The sequence below is a fragment of the Lutra lutra genome, chromosome 3 (assembly GCF_902655055.1).
Source record: "Lutra lutra chromosome 3, mLutLut1.2, whole genome shotgun sequence".
NCBI lineage: Eukaryota > Metazoa > Chordata > Mammalia > Carnivora > Mustelidae > Lutra > Lutra lutra.
In genome coordinates this window covers 117,916,132-117,933,595 of record NC_062280.1, presented here as the reverse complement: position 1 = coordinate 117,933,595, position 17,464 = coordinate 117,916,132, and the positions used below count along the sequence as shown (strand labels likewise).

General features: G+C 36.7%; 1 protein-coding gene across 1 annotated transcript in view; it reads right to left on the bottom strand.

Moving 5' to 3' along the window:
* The window catches only part of MPHOSPH8 (M-phase phosphoprotein 8), a 55,942-nt gene that overhangs the window by 11,755 nt on the left and 26,723 nt on the right, over positions 1 to 17,464 (bottom strand). Inside the window, exons 3-9 of the mRNA XM_047722836.1 lie at positions 15,617 to 16,462; positions 14,031 to 14,130; positions 12,031 to 12,288; positions 4,719 to 4,844; positions 4,548 to 4,636; positions 1,687 to 1,827; positions 192 to 278 (exon numbers count right to left, since the gene is read on the bottom strand). Coding sequence (XP_047578792.1) covers positions 192 to 278; positions 1,687 to 1,827; positions 4,548 to 4,636; positions 4,719 to 4,844; positions 12,031 to 12,288; positions 14,031 to 14,130; positions 15,617 to 16,462 — 1,647 coding nt within the window. The remainder of the gene's footprint in view (positions 1 to 191; positions 279 to 1,686; positions 1,828 to 4,547; positions 4,637 to 4,718; positions 4,845 to 12,030; positions 12,289 to 14,030; positions 14,131 to 15,616; positions 16,463 to 17,464) is intronic.

Below are 17,464 nucleotides of genomic sequence, written 5' to 3'. Positions count from 1 at the left end.
TTTTATGTAATCCCATGGCTCTCTGGGTTTATTCCTATCACATTATTGCTCATATCAACTCTTAATTTTGCTGACCTGTTTCTCCTACACATTTGTGTCCTGTTCCCCATCATATTCCCAGCCCCCAGCAGAGTGCCTGGCAATCAGGGTACTAACAGGAACATCTGTCAAGACCGAAGTGAAATATTTACCTTCATTAGAGCAGTCTCACCATTGCTCTGCTGGACATTAACAAAAGCTCCTGCTTCCAAAAGAATAGCCACTGTAGTTAAAAAGTTCTAGTAAAAAAAAAAAAAAAAAGGCAAATTTAATTCCCAGAATTCTTTAAAAGATAGTTTTTGATGACTTTAAGTTTTTAGCCATCCAGAAAAATACTCAGATTCTATCCCAAGCAGATCAGTGAACATGGGTCTTCACTGTGCCCACCATTCAGGCCCCATGCACAGCCATACACAATTTGACAGCAACTTCAACCTGAAGTTTAACTACTGGTTTCAACATAAGAAACTCTGTATATCAATCCTTTAAAAAGATACGTGGAAACATTTTAATTATGTTCTTAATCAAAAGGAACACTTAATTTCAATTGGGAAAGATTTTTAAGAATTTTTTAAGGGTATCTTTCGTGTTATTTTCTCTTTTTTAAAAGATTTTATTTATTTATTTGACAAAGAGATCACAAGTAGACAGAGAGGCAGGCAGAGAGAGAAGGGAAGCAGGTTCCCCACTGAGCAGAGAGCCCGATGCAGAGCTTGATCCCAGGACCCTGAGGATCATGACCTGAGCCGATCCCAGGACCGTGAGGATCATGACCTGAGCCAAAGGCAGAGGCTTAACCCACTGAGCCACCCAGGTGCCCCAGTTTTAAGAGTTAAAAAATTTTTTTTTTATTTGACAGAGAGAGACACAGCCAGAGAGGGAACACAAGCAGGGGGAGAGGGAGAAGCAGGCCTCCTGCCGAGCAGGAAGCCTGACACAGGGCTTGATTCCAGGACCCCGGGACCATGACTTGAGCCAAAGGCAGACACTTAACGAATGAGCCACCCAGGTGCCCCAAATTGGAAAAGATCTTTAAAAGATTTAAGATTGAAACCAGCATTAGTATATTAATCAGAGGCCCTTTTTCTTTTCTTTTTTTTCAAGTATTTCTATGCCCAGTATGGAGTTTGAATCCATAACCCTGAGATCAAGAGTCACATGCTCTATAGATTAAGCCAACCAGGTGCCCCTAGGGTCTTTTTTCAATATGAATCACTTCCCACTAGATAAATCACATTTTCTTTTTTTTTTTTTTTAAAGATTTTATTTATTTATTTGACAGACAGAGATCACAAGTAGGCAGAGAGGCAGGTAGAGAGAGAGCGAGAGGGAAGCAGGCTCCCCGCTGAGCAGAGAACCCGATGCGGGGCTCGATCCCAGGACCCTGAAATCATGACCTGAGCTGAAGGCAGAGGCTTTAACCCACTGAGCCACCCAGGCGCCCCCACATTTTGAAAATTCAATTATAAAGTACTACTATTGACCAAAAAAAATCCATTCATGATAAGTCCTAGATGAATTGAAATATGAGATTTTAAAGTTACGTGACCATGAGAGTTATATTTCCCTACAGAAACAGACTCTTGTTCTGGTCCACAGGCAGGAATTCCTACAGAATAAGAAACTGAGGTCTTTTGAGTTCCCAACCTTCTCAGCCGCATGAATGAGGGCAGTGGTCCCATTCTTCTGTCTGCCATTCACCTTAGCCCCCTTCTTGATGAGGAGCCTCAGCAGGTCGTCTTGCCCTCCTGCTGCAGCGAGCATCACCAGAGTCATCCCGCTTGAATCCTTCATTGGTTTTGTTGAGGAAAAAGACATGTCAGTGTCCATCAGAAAAATTTTAGAGCTAAGTCTTTCCGTCTATGATGTTTCAATGTGAAATCACTTAAATACACGGATTTAAGCAGCTACTTAAGGTTTTTATGAAAATATCCTTATAATAATTAGAAATATCAGTTTCTTTCAGATGTAAATATAAAATTTTACAACTTCCATGTTTGTTTGTTTGTTTTAAGATTTTATTTATTTGAGAGAGAAAGAGAATGAGAGAGACCGAGCATGAGAAGGGGAAGGTCAGGGGGAGAAGCAGACCCCCTGCTGAGCAGGGAGCCTGATGCGGGACTCCATCCAGGACTCCAGGATCATGACCTGAGCTGAAGGCAGTCGATCAATCAACTGAGTCACCCAGATGCCCTACAACTTCCATGTTTTAAAGGCCTATCATATCAACACTTGGCATGACATGTGATGAATAGTATTCGTATCTTGATGCTATAAAAATGGCAAAGTAGGGACGCCTGGGTGGCTCAGTTGGTTGGACGACTGCCTTCGGCTCAGGTCATGATCCCGGAGTCCCGGGATCGAGTCCCGCATCGGGCTTCCAGCTCCATGGGGAGTCTGCTTCTCCCTCTGACCTTCTCCTCACTCATGCTCTCTCTCACTGTCTCTCTCTCAAATAAATAAATAAAATCTTTAAAAAAAAAATGGCAAAGTATTTATTTATCACACATTTCAGACACAAAAGTCTCCCTGTGTTCTAGGTAAAACAGGTGAAACTTACTCACTCACTTGATACTCACTTAGTTGGCTGAAAGACCTAAGGTTCGAAATGACTACTAGACGTAACCTAAGTCCACTCTACTGATGACGGGCTAACTGAATGCTGTCACCACAAACGGTGGCCTATATGAATATAACTGTTGGGAAGTGACGGTTGGCTACTCAAAGGATAAAGAAGAAAATTCAGAAGGAGGAAACTGATACGATTGGATTCTAAGATGCTATGACAAAATAGAGAAATTAAAATACTTTAAAGAGTTAAAATTACATAAAGTTGACAAAAAATAAAAAGGTAATAGCTTAAATATTTTCAATCATTAACTGAAACAAACAAAACATTTATTAAATACCATCCATTTATTAAATACCATTTATTAAATACCATCTACTAAAACCAAGTTCTAATAGTTACTTTTTGGTTAATTTGGCTATAGGAATTTGGCTATAATCTGAAAGCTCAGCAGAATTCACTTATATGAGCAATCTGAAGGAATACAAAAGTCTTCTGAAATAAGAGAGTGCACTTCCTCTCATTTGTAAAGTATCCTATTACTACAAAACATGTTAAAGGGGAAAAAACCTTCTTCTAATTTATTCATAAAGACCAAGCTACATTAGTAATAAAGTAGGAAAAAAAATCTGTTAAAACCCAGCATCCATCCACCCCTGATAAAAACTTAAGCAGGTAAACAAAGGAAGTCTAGAAAGAGAAAGACTACTGTCCACAAGAAACCCACAACAGTAAAATAGAGAGAGAACCTTCACACACAGCCTAAGGGGAAATCCCCACTCAGATCAGAGGCAGAACAGGATCACTTCCATTACTATTATTCTTCAAAATGTTACCAAGTTCACAACACCAGAAAAAGAAATATTACTGGGAAAAAAGGAAACAAAATAGTTACTTTTTACTAGGTGATCATATTCTCTGCCCAAAGAATCCCAGGCAAGTGACTTAAAAATTATTACAGTAAGAGAATTTCACAGTGACGGGAGGCCACATGTATGCACATAGGTGCACACGTGCACACACACACACACACACACAAATCAATAGCTTCACCAAACATACAGAATAACCAGTTAGAAGATAAAATGTGGAAGGAAAAAGATACTAATGATCATACTGAGATAATTTAAAAATTATCAAATATGTAGGAACACAACCAAAATGAATGTGCAAGAACCATACAAAGGAAAAAAAATTTATAAAACTTTGCTTTACGAATAAATGAAGAGCTGAATAAATGTAGAGTTACCATGTTCTTATTTGGAGGACTAAAAATGTAAAAATGTCAATTCTCAGTCAAATTAATCTATAGAGTTCATGCAATTTTACCCAAAATCTCAGTAATCCTTTTGAACTGTAATTCCTAAGGAGTAAGCTTAAAAAAAAAATCCACCACCAAAGCAAAAATACTGAAGAAGAAAGTATAAAAAATCTTTTATAAACAAGACACCCAAAGCCATAAAGGAAAGGATCGACAGATATGACTATCTAAAAATAAAAATCCTCTAAATAATAAAAGACTCAAAAAGCAAAAACTAAAAACTAGGAAGAAAGGGTTAAGGTGCTTTCATTAAAAGAAAAAACACCCCCCCCAATAAATCAAAATGAAAAATTACAGCAACAGAACCATGGGCAACTGCTGTGAAGAGGAAACTACCACCGAAGCACCATCAGAGACAATGACACAAGGAGTCATTTTATGCCCCTCAGAGCAGCAGAGATTCAACCACAGACAAAAACCAGACAGGCCACAGCTAAACCCAAATGGTCGCTCTTGCGGCTGGAATTACAAGGTCTCTAATTTTCTACACTATACATTCCTACTGTGTTTTCAGTTTACAAAATGAACATTACTTTTTTAATTTTTAAAAAATGAAAAATAAAATAGAATTATATTAAAAGAGCTAGTATCTTTATTTCATGAGATTTTACTAATTACCTCTTGGTCCAGGTTATAGTCTTCATTTGAATTAAGCGCAACTTTTACAGCAATATAATCTCCATTTTTCACAGCGTCCCTCAATAAGTCTACAATGAAAGAATTAAGAAAAATTAGGCTTCACATATCTAGATACATGAAAAGGACCTCCAAAATTCCTAAACTACTCACTACTTGGAATTGCATTTGCTGTGGTAAAGTTCTCATCTTCCCCATCAAGATGCTTTTGAAAATCTTCTAGTTTCATCCATTCCAACTGCAAGTCCATGCCCAAACTCAAAATCTGTTGTCTGCCATCTGGAACACAGAAGAGCCTTTATATAAATACACATTTTCTTTTCCTGTATCAATGCTGTTTTATTAACTTTTGGTGTCTTAAGCAAAGTTTCATATACACTTGTAATATATTTCATTATGTAATTGAGTCTTTAATTAAATTTCTGCTTTTCTTGGTCAAGTAATACCAACTACCCACATTTAGATGTCACAGTGCTTCAAAAGCATAAATACAAGATTAAGTAGCTCAAAGGAAGAGAGAAAAATCATAGGGATTCAGTAAGAGGAATCTCTTAACATTTCTATCTCTGGCCATTCTTCTTGGATATGCATTGCCTACAATCATTTATGCAAGTAAAGCCATTCTAAATGTGTAAACCAGGGGCACCTGGGTGGCTCAATCATTCAGCATCTGCCTTTGGCTCAGATCATGATCCTAGGGTCCAGTGATTGAGCCCCACATTGGGTTCCCTGCTCTGCGGGAAGCCTGCTTCTCCCTCTCTCACTCCCTCCGCTTGTATTCCCTCTCTATCTCTTTCTCTGTGTCAAATAAATTTAAAAAAATCTTTAAATGTGTAAATTAGACCTGTATGTAAATAAGTCACTGATCTTTCAGACTCAGCTCCAGGTCCTCCTCTTGGAAGTCCTCTGTGCTTCCTCCTACCCACAAAGCAAGTACTAATTTCCTCCCTCATCTGTCTGACCCAGGAGCTTTCCTAACATTAGGAAAGAACATGTTCATCCACTATTGGCAGTGCAACAAATAAGATTTGAGCATTAATTCATTGGGGAGTATTCAAAACAACTGTCTTATTTTATTTTTAAATATTTTATTTATGTATTTATTTGTGGGAGGCAGAGAGGGGCAGAAGGAGAGGAAGAATCTTAAGCAGTCTCCACACACAGCACAGAGCCTGATGTAGAGCTTGATCCCGTGACTCTGAAATCATGACCTGACCTGAAATCAAGAGACTCTTGAGTGCCCAACTAACTAAACCACCCATCCAGACGCCCTTCAACTGTGCTATTTTAAAAAGCAAAAATAAAAAATATTTTATGGTAAAAGTATTTTCACCTAAAACCAATTCCTCAGGGGCACCTGGGTGGCTCAGTGGATTAAGCCGCTGCCTTCGGCTCAGGTCATGATCTCAGGGTCCTGGGATCGAGCCCCGCATCAGGCTCTCTGCTCAGTGGGGAGCCTGCTTCTCTCTCTCTCTCTCTGCCTGCCTCTCTGCCTATTTGTGATCTCTCTCTCTGTCAAATGAATAAATAAAATCTTAAAAAAAAAAAAACCCAATTCCTCAAACTACACAAATGTCAGGCAGTTAAACTTGCCATAGACATGAAGTTTGTAAAAGACACACAAAGAAATGAAAGAAATTCTTCCAAAGCTTTCAACTCAAACCCACACTTCTCTTTGCTACCTCCAAGAGCATTCCATCATAGAAACAGCACAGCCTTAAGAGCTACACATACTGGATTTTCTGTATCCCAGATCCTTATGTCAGCTGCATGGCTTTGAGTAAGTCATGTAAACTTGCAATACCTCACTTTCTGAATAACAGCAGTAATAGTAAAAGCAGCTAACATTCAGGGAGAAGTGTTCGAGTATTTAAATAAATTAGCATATTTAATCCACACACAATAACCTATACAGGGATACATGTTATGGGTAAGAAAACAAGGCAAAGAGGTTCTGTGATTTGCTCAGACACACACATCAGTAAGCCAACAGGCATCTTCTCACTGAGTTGTATCTGAGCCCACAGCTGGACCTCCTCTCTCTAGCACAGCCCCACAATACCATGGACAGATCTGTGAAGCAGGACAGAAGAGGGTTCGTATCAATTGAGATACCACCACCTAACTTACAGGACCGTTATAAGTAACAACAACATGCAATATAAATAACAAGAAAATATATGCTGTAGCTTGGATTTTGGTCTCTAACATAGCCAACTTGTTCAAAATCCTATGTTCGTTCCTACCAAGTACTGGATCTTGATTTGGCATCTGGTAGTTTAAGCCTTTCTATTTTTAATAAGCTTTATTAATTTAATAAAAAGTTTATTTTTAGTAACTAAAAGAATGTGTTAGGAGGTAAACATCTGTGAACAGAGTACTAACTTGAGCACAGACCCACCCTGGGGCCTCAACACTCCCATACCATGCTATCCCCCACCACAATGATGTCACGGATCTGGAGTTTGAATCTGTCATTCCCTTCTGTTCTTCTTAAAAATGGTTTTGCCATAAATACATATATCCTAAAAAATCTACAGTTGTTTCTTAGCTTTATAAAAATTGGTATTGGGTGAATGGGTTGCTCAGTCGGTTAAGCGTCTGCCTTTGGCTCAGGTCATGATCTCTGGGTCCTGGGATTGACACCCATATAGGGTTCCCTGCTTAGGTGGTGTCTGCTTCTCCCTCTCCCTCTGCCCTTCCCTCCTGCTCGTGCTCATGCCTACATGTGCATTATCTCTCTCTCTCTCTCAAAGAAACAAAATCTTTAAAAAGAAATTGGTAGGGTGCCTAGGTGGCTCAGTGGGTTAAGCCTCTGCCTTCGGCTCAGATCATGATCTCAGGGTCCTGGGATCTGCCCAGCATCAGGCTCTCTGCTCAGTCAGGAGCCTGCTTCCCCTTCTCTCTCTCTCTGCCTGCCTCTCTGCCTACTTGTGATCTCTGTGTGTCAAATAAGTAAATAAATAAATAAAATCTTAAAAAAAAAAAAAAGAAAAAAGAAATTGGTATCTACATGGCTAATTTTGTGCATCATATTGACTGGATTAAGGGATGCCCAGATAGCTGGTAAAACTTATTTCTGGGTGTGTCTCTGAGGGCCTTTCTGGGAGATTAGCATTTGAATTAGAAGGAGCTAAAGATCTGCCCTCATCAGTGTGGGCAGGTAACATCCAATCCTCTGCACTACACAAGAACACAGATTCTCTCTTATTGAGCTGGGACCTCCATCTTCTGCCTTGACACAAGGAATCCTGGTTCTTGGACCTTTGGACTTCCGGGTTTACACCATCAGCTCTGTGATTCTCAGGGCTTTGCACTTAGACCGAAATTACACTATCAGCTTTCCTGGCTCTACACTGCAAATGGCAGGTTGTGGGACTATTCTAAACCTTTATAATCACACATGCCAATTCTTTCTAACAAACCTTCTTTTTTTATATATATCCTGTTAATTCTGTTTCTGGAGAATCCAATACAGTATCATACTGAAGAAATTTTTTTATATATTTTGAGTACCAATCCTTTGTTTTTTTCACCTTTTTAAATGGGAACTTTTGATGAATACAACTGCTTTGCAACCAACTTTATCACTCTTTTCTTTTATGGTACTTTTTTGTGTCTTGTTTCAGAAATCCTTCCCTATCTTAAAGATATGATCCTTTGTCCTCCAAATATCTAATATCTAACTGTCCTCTTTATATTTAAGACCTTAATCCATCAGAATTTGGTTTTTGTATATGGTTTCTTCCATGGATAACCAAGTATCCTCACACTATCTATAAAGAGCTTATCTTTCCCCAGGGATCTGTTACCACTTACCATCTATCCAGTTTCCATATTTGCAAGAGTCCTAGTCTGAAGACTACTCAATTAACTAATTTAACCCTCTCTGTGCCAAGTAAATATTGTAGCTATACAATACAGCAGGTCTTGATTACTACTGGGATAACTGGTTTTGGCTTTTGGTTACTCTTCCACATAAATTTTAGAATCAGTATTTATAAATTCCATTAAAAACTATGTTGGGGCGCCTGGGTGGCTCGGTGGGTTAAAGCCTCTGCCTTCGGCTCAGGTCATGATTCCAGAGTCCTGGGATCGAGCCCCGCATCGGGCTCTCTGCTTGGCGGGGGGCCTGCTTCCTCCTCTCTCTCTGCCTACTTGTGATCTCTGTCTGTGAAATAAATAAATAAAATGTTTAAAAAAAAAAAAACTATGTTGGGAAGCTTACTGGAACCAGAGTGACATTATAGACCAACTTAAAGAAAATATCAAATTTATATTGTGTTTATTAATAAGATGGTATTAATTTTAATAACTTTCAAAAAGTTTTTATAATTTTCTCCATATAGGTCTTACAGATCTTCATACACAATATTCTTAGAAATCTTTTAAATGTATTGCTATTGAAAATTAATTTTCTCATCCCCCTACCTTTTTAATTGAAGTATAGTTGATACACAATGTTACACTAGTTTCAGGTGTACAACGTAGTGATTCAACAACTCTATACCTTGTGCTATGTTCACCGAAGTGGAGCTATCATCTATCACCATACCATACTATTACAATATCACTGACTATATTCCCTATGCTGTCCTTTTATCCTGGTGACTTATTCATTCCATAACTAGAAGCCTGTATCTCCCACTCCCCTTCACCCATTTTTCCCTTTCTCCTTTCCCCTATCCTCTGGTAACCATCAATTTGTTCCCTATATTTAAGGATCTGTTTCTGCTTTTTGTTTATTCATGTTTTATTTTTTAGTTTCCACATATAAGTGATATCAGATGGGGGGGGGTATTTGTCTTTCTTTCACTTATTTCACTTAGTATAATACCCTGTAGGTCCATCCATGCTGTTGCAAATCTCATTTTTTTTAATGGTCGAGTAATACTCCACTGAGTGTGTAGGTATATGTATGTATGTATGTATGTATGTATGTACACACACCCCACAGCTTCTTTATCCAGTCATCCGTTGATGGGACACTTGGGTTGCTTCCATATCTTAGCATTATGAATAATGTTGCAATAAACATAGAGATGTATATATCTTTTCGAATTCATGTTTTCCTTTTCTTTGGATATACTCAGCAGTGGAATTATGAGTCATATGGTATCTTTTTTGAGGAACCTCCATATGGTTTTGACAGAGGCCGTACCAATTCACATTCCCCCAACAGTTCACAAAGGTTCCTTTTTCTCTACATCCTCTTGTTATTTTTTGATGAAAATTAACTTTTTATGATTACATTATTTACACAGAAATGTATGCAGAAACGTACACTTGTATAGAAATAGAGAACTGTCATTAACTTTTGTATATTGGTTTTATATCCATCCAAGTCACCTTGCTAAACATTAAACATTTCTAAATATTTGTGAATTGAGTTTTTCATATATATAACATCTGATAATGAAAATCTGCAGGGGAGGCTTCCTTCCCAATACTTGTATCTTTTTGTTTCTTAGTGTCTTACTCTACTGGGTAGGCCTTAGAACACTGTTGAAAAACAGGGATGCAGATGTCTGCCAAAGTTTTAATGTTCTTTATTAGTTTGAGAAAGCTTCCTTTTATTCATAGTCTGCTAGGTTTTGTTTTTTAAAAATCAAGAATGTTCTTGAAACAGTTTCTCCCTTACATAGTGAATTCCTAGGGAACACCTAACTTGATCATAAGAGGTTTTTATATACAGCTAGATTCAATTTGCTAATGTTTTGTTTGGGACATTTACTTGGCTTGTCATTTTCCTTTCTAATGAAATTTTTGTCTCATTTTGGTTCTGAAATTATGATGGGCCCATAGAATGAGTCAGCATTCTTTATTTTTAGGAAGACCTTTTTATAAGTTTGGTAAGCTCTTGCATATGAAAACTATCTGTGCCCGCTGTTAAATTTTTAAGGTTACTTTAAATTACTATTTCACATTCCTTAACAGTTATAAAACTATTCAATTTTTGTATTTCTTCTTGGGTCAGTTTTGTTAAACTATATTTTTCTTTTTTTTTTTTTAAACTATATTTTTCCAGGAATTTTCCCATTCTGTTTTCAAATTTATTGGTAAAAAATTACTCAGAGAATTGTCTTTTTAATCTGGACCCAATCTATAATCATGTCTCTTTTTTCTTTGGAAATATTGTTTGTGTAAGCATCATTTTTTTCTCCCTAATCAATGTTGCTAGAAGCTTGTCTATTACTCTTACAATGAACCAACCTCTGGCTTTACTGATGCTTTTTACTATTGGGAGGTCATCGAGAGGATGTGACTTTGGGTTGACCCACAGGCTGGACCTGAGCAAGTGGAGGTTTCTCCTTAGAATGTACATGCTACCCACCATTCCCATACTAGGAGCTATTTCAAGGACATAGCCTTGAGAATATAAGGTATTATTGAGAACATCTGGACTAAATATGTGACTGAACCCAGTTAAAGCCTCTATATAAACTTCTAAGACTCAGGAGGAGGGGTGTGTGTGTGTGCACATGCACAGATTTATCTACTCATCTTGTGGCCAACCAAGGTGAACCTTGTATATAAGTTCCCTTGCTTATTAAACTTGACATCTATCAATCTGGAATGGCTAGCTTCTTCCTTTGGTCATTTCCCACACTCCCCATACCCATGCTGGTTTCAGATCTCATCCAGGGAAATTCTGAGTTCTGTTCTTTGTTTAATATCCCAACAGGAGTGCTGCTTTTTGGCATTTGCCCTGTGGGTAATCTCTTTCCTCCCTCTTATCTACTCCTCTTAGACAGTGTATCAATTGCCTGCAAGCTCAGTAATGTATCAAAAAGCATGTTTTTACACAGTGTTCAGAATCTAGTTGTTCTGCAGTATGGGAGCCACCCAGAGAATCTAGCCTGCATATATTTTTAAATATTTTAAAAATTCTCTTCAATTATTTTTCAAGATTCACAAGAAACAATTTTATCAGGTTAACCTCTTTTGTTTATTCCATCCTAGTTTTACACACACAACTCTTTTTATTACTCTTCCCTATAGCTATTGTACTCTGTATTCCACATGATTCTACCCTCCTTGGCAGCCAATTCCAACATCCCCAGGATAGCATTTATAATATAGTCTTATTTATCAAGTGTTACTTACTGCAAAGTTAAAAGGGCAGAATACAAATAAGTCTGTATTTGATAATTTCCTGAAAAAAATCTAGTAAGATACAGAAACAGACTGCTGGGCAAGAGTAGGTAATGTAGAAAACCGAAATCTTTCCAATTTCTAAATGTGTTGAGCACAGTATAGGAACTCAGAAAATATTTAATGAATTTAGAAATCATAGAAAGACTTAAGCCTTCAATATAAAAGTGTAGTAAAAATGTCAGGAGATTCACTAAAATCTATGCTATTATTTTCTGATCAGAATTATACTGGAAGAGAAGAGTAAGGAGAATGAAATAATATGGTGCATTTACCGTGAAAAAATACTGCAAAATGACCACACACATACCAGAATTTTCATCTGCTTGGCACATACTGTCTAGAACCTCTTGATCACCTTCTGCAGCTATATATGCCCAAGTATCAGTTTCATCTCTTGTATTTCTCCTTTCTTTAAGTAACTGCTTGTTTTCCTTGGTTTTGTGATCTTCTGTGATTTTACAATCTAGTGATATTTCTTCTCTTTTCCGATTATTCTCAGGAAAATCATTTTTTTCTTCTGCAGTTAATTTAAATAAATCAAATGCATTTCTGATTTCCTTAAAGGCTGGTGAAAAAATAAAATTGAGAATAAATATGAGTCACAAATTTCTGTTGTAATCATAAGAAAATCTGGGTGTTAAGCAGTTATTTTTTAAATTTTTACTAATACTTGCCTTGGTTATAAAGCACGATCAAATTTACCATTCAAAGCCATGAAGTTATTTCAACTGGCCTTTCTATTGGCTGCTCAATATTTAGAAAGGGTTTCTAAAGTGAATAGCTGTTAAGTGTTTAGAACTACTCCCAATTTTGATAAAGGCTTACTAAAGATGGTGAGTCTCAAAATAATCCTAGTCATGCCACCACCGTCCTGCTAAAAGAACTGCCTACAACTGTATCCTGAGGTTAACCTTACACAAAAATGATTCCTGGTGGTGAACGGGAGAAACAGGTGCCAGCACACTGACCATGCACGAGTAAAATTATACCTATTGTCTGTGAAAATCCACTCAGCTTTTAGCTAAAGATAAAAGTGGAAAGAATATGGGGCCCCTGGGTGGCTTGGTGGGTTAAGCCTCTGCCTTCGGCCCAGGTCGTGGTCTCGGGGTCCTGGGATCGAGCCCCGCGTCGGGCTCTCTGCTCAGCGGGGAGCCTGCTTCCTCTTCTCTCTCTACCTGCCCTTCTGCCTACTTGTGATCTCTGTCAAATAAATAAAATCTTTGGGAAAAAAAAGTATTAAAAAAAAAAAAGTGGAAAGAATACTGGCAATAATGACCTCTAAAAAGGGCAGAACAGAACAAAATTAGGAAGAACTCCATTATAAACTCTGGGTACATACCAGACAGGATTTATTAGCAGGGATGTTGAAAACTGGACTCCCAGGTAAGTACCATTATAAATGGGATGAACAGCAGTTTAAGACTATATGTTGAAGGTAAAAGTGTATCAGAAATAGACAAAGATAGTAGGAGGAAGAAAAAAATTATCCAGCTTCAATTTCACAGTATTTTGAATCTCTACTTTTTGAAGAATAATACATGTTTAAAACTACAGTACTCTGACTAGATAGCCTTTAAATTGTAAACTACTTTATGCATAATCCATCAAAACAAGTGCTCCTTCTCAGCTTCCAATACCCTACTACTTACTACTAAATCACAGCTTAGGCTTTTAACCAAAATCTACTTTGACTATTACTCTTAGCTTTTGGGAGAAAAACCAGGGGAAATTATCTATCTCTGAGAATCACCACTTCATTAGAACATGTGTCCAAGTACTTTTGGTACATGAACTAAAATATCCATTGGGGTTTTATTCAAATACTACAATGGTGAATGTTTTATAAAGTACTTGATTACAGTATTGACACGTCATGGATTCTCAGTATGTTTGATCTTTCTGATCCAAAATTTATACTCAATATTTTATTTACACAAATGACTCAAAGCTAAATACAACACATGTATTAACAGTAGTTTGTCTCATTCAGCATCCACTATAAATAGAGACATTTACTCTTCTACCACAACTAACTTATATTGTCTCTGTGATCCTAGTGTACTTCATCAAAAGGAGAAACAACAAAGTAAACAGAAGAGAAAAAATTACAGAAACAATATGAACCGTAATACAATAAACTAAAGTAACTGTTTAAATAAAAGTAGCATAAAGTGCTAATTCTCCAGTGAAATTTTCTAGTTTTATGACATTGCAGGTTAGAAATGAGAGACTATCTTCACACTAAATTGAATTCTTTGTATAAAAGATGACAATGGTAAATGACAAAATGTTAGTATTCACACTCACTCTTTAATCCCTTTGGCTCTTTACGGCCTTTTTCTTCCTTGTCCAAATCATGCCTTTTCTGGTTTTTTTCTTTGGGTTCATTTTTTTTAATCTCTTTCTCCTGAAAGAGACATATGAAAGACCCAAAACAAGAAGAAAGAACTGATATTATATATTTGAAGACTGGAAAACACAGGTCCCTGGCACCAGTGGCTGCATTTTGGGTACTACGGCACATAACCTCTAATTATTAAATCTTTTTTCACATCAACTGCTTCCTCAGTCAGGATTATCCCTCAACCACGAAGATTTACAAAATATCAAATTCAAAACCCAATACCTCACTCTAAATATTTTTCATTATTAAAAATTCAAGAAAAAGCCACCTGGGTGGCTCAGTGAGTTAAGCTGCTGCCTTCGGCTCAGGTCATGATCCCACGGTCCTGGGATCAAGCCCCGCATTGGCCTTTCTGCTTAGCAGGGAGCCTGCTTTCCTTCCTCTCTCTGCCTGCCTCTCTGCCTACTTGTGATCTCTGTCTGTCAAATAATTAAATAAAATCTTTAAAAAAAAAAATTCAAGAAAAATTCTCCTTTAGTACTACTAATGAAACATCATTATTTTTATTTCTCCACATTCTCCTTTCTGATCTTTGTAAATTTACATAGATAATTTTGTTTAAAATTCAATTTCCTTTATTTATACTGCATAGTTATTTTTACGACTGAGTTTATATTTATAATTTTCTTCAGCATAATATTTTACAAACTTTTCTATTTTTGCTACCTTGACCTCATAATTAGTATTTCAATGGAGAGATAACAGTCCCAAAGTTGATACAACAACAACATTTTCTTAATCATTTCCCTCATGGCTAGACAGTTAGTTGGACTGGTATTAGTTTTAGTAGAACTACACTGCCATAAATATGTTTGTATATCTAGCTTTTCCCTGCGTTAAAATGATCTCCTTAAGATAAATCCACAAAGAATAATGGATGAAAAAAAGATCTTTTTATAGCTCTTGGTAAATACTGCATATATGAATACTTTCATAATGAGGAAACTATTTACATTTTGAAAAACCATACAAAATAACTTTTATAATAATGGGATAAAATCCTATTAAACATTTTTTTAAGATTTAAAAGGTTTGTAATTATTTGTGCATATTATTTAAGTAAAAAACAAACAGTATAGTGAGACAGAAGGGATAAAATAGCAAGCAAGGAAAAGCTAAGCTGATGAAACTTATTTTCAGTGTTAATACACAATGCTACATACCATCTGAGTACCCCTAAAAAAAATCCTTTTGTTCCCAAATCAGTCCTCAATTTTCTAGTTGTAATCTAAAAAAGGCAAGTTTTAAGACTAAGAGAGAAACTTGGGAGATCCAAAAGCTAGATGATCTTCAGTATTTGTAAGTGCTTATTCTAGTCACATAGTAAGTAACTTAACCACTGAAAAACTATTCTTATAGTTTGTTTCACGGTTTCCTCTTTGTTTTTGTGAAATTTCTTGATCACTCAAAAAGAATGCCAGCTTGATCTGAATATTTCTGTATTCTGTAAGATTTTGACTGCCCTTCAACCAATCCCCAGAGTACTTACCTCTCCACCCGAGTCAGGGGACCTGAGGCCTCTCTCTTCCACACCTGCTCTTGAACTCTTTAGTGTCTGGACAGGTAAAGGCGGCAGCTTATCTAACTCTGTGGTGCTTCTGCCTTTGTCCTGATTCCTTTGCTTCTTATATATAGTTTTCTTCTCTAGGAAAAGATTCCTGTTTTCTAGTGTTTTGCTTTCTTTAAGTTCCTCGGTCTTTCTCAGTTTCTTTCTTTTTCTCTTTGCTTTGACTTCTGCATCCTCATCAGCACTAACAAAGTCATCTGGCTGTTTATCAAAATCATCTTGAATTGCATCTTGCCCTGCTTTATCTTTTACGCTTTTAATCTTCTGTTTCTCTTCTCTGTTGTCAGAATGTAAATCTTCACTGTCATCTTCTTGAAAAGGGGAGTCATTAAGTATACTTGATTCAGATTCCAACTGAGATTCAACACATTTCTCTTTTTTTGTTTTTCTGTTTTCTCTGGAATCTTCTCTTAATTTATTCTTTAAATCTCTTATTTCACCCTTTTTAACTTTCTTTAATTCCTTTGTTTCTTTTGTATCCTCTTTCTTGGGTTTTTTGGATTCCTTTAATTCTTCTTTGGCTTCTGAAATTCTTTTCTTTGTCCTTAAATCAAAAACAAAACTTTCAGAGGAGCTTTCCAGGTCTGGTTTGGATTTATCTTTGAGTTTCCCAGTCTTTGCTTTTTTCTTTTTCATATCATCTGGGCTTTTCTCTTCTCTATACCTTAATTTTTTCTTTTTCTTCTTTGGAGAAGTATCTTCTTTTGTCTCACTTTGCTGATCGCTATCAGAATTTGCCTCAAATATGTCATTATTTAAGGACAGTCTCTATAAAATATAAAAAGACTTAACTAGTCATTAACATAGCAATTTAAAGATTTTGAAAAGTAGTACTAATGAAAACTGGTAGAAATGTTTTTATTTTCAAGCAGTTTCTTAACTTCTTAAAATTATTTATCTAGGGGCGCCTGGGTGGCTCAGTGGGTTAAGCCTCTGCCTTCAGCTCAGGTCATGATCTCGGGGTCTTGGGATTGAGCCCTGCATCGGGCTCTCTGCTCAGCGGAGAGCCTGCTTCCCCCTCTCTCTCTGTCTGCCTCTCTGACTACTTGTGACCTCTGTCTAATAAATAAATAAAATCTTTAAAAAACAATTATTTATCTAAATTGAAGTTGTATATTACTTATGTCTCTGATTTAGCAAATAGGTCTTGGAGATGATAGTAAGTTTCATTTTAAAAAAGCAAATAAACAAAGTGCTAATAAAATGTTGGTGTCACTGAAGGTCCCAAACTAAACTAAAACAGAAATGAACAATAAAAGCCTTATGTATGGTGTGTTTTATATGATTTGAAATTCAAATTTTTCTAAATCACCAAGAAAGTAATTTGTATAGACTTTCTTGGCTGACAAAAAAGTAGTTACCAATCTAAATGCAAGGTTTTTAAAGAGTAGATCCTAGATATCTTTAAAGGTCCTACTGTATTTCACAGTTACATATGGAATGGGCAAGACTGCACACAAATCTTACTTCCCCAACTGATCTGATTTGTGTTGGAACCTGAAATATCTCCTATGGAAAATAAATTTTTCACCGCTAAAAAACCCCCCAAAACAGCAAGAACAACAACAAAAAACAAAACAAAACAAAAAATAAAACCAACCAAACAAAAAACCCCACACCTTAAAAATACTCATGATAGGCACAAAAACACTGCAAAATATTTTCAGTTCTCATTCCCCAAAGTCTTTTCTTCTAAATGATGTGCAGGTGGAAAGGGAGGGAAGATAGGTACACTTTAAAAACATTTTCCTGGGCACCTGGGTGGCTCAG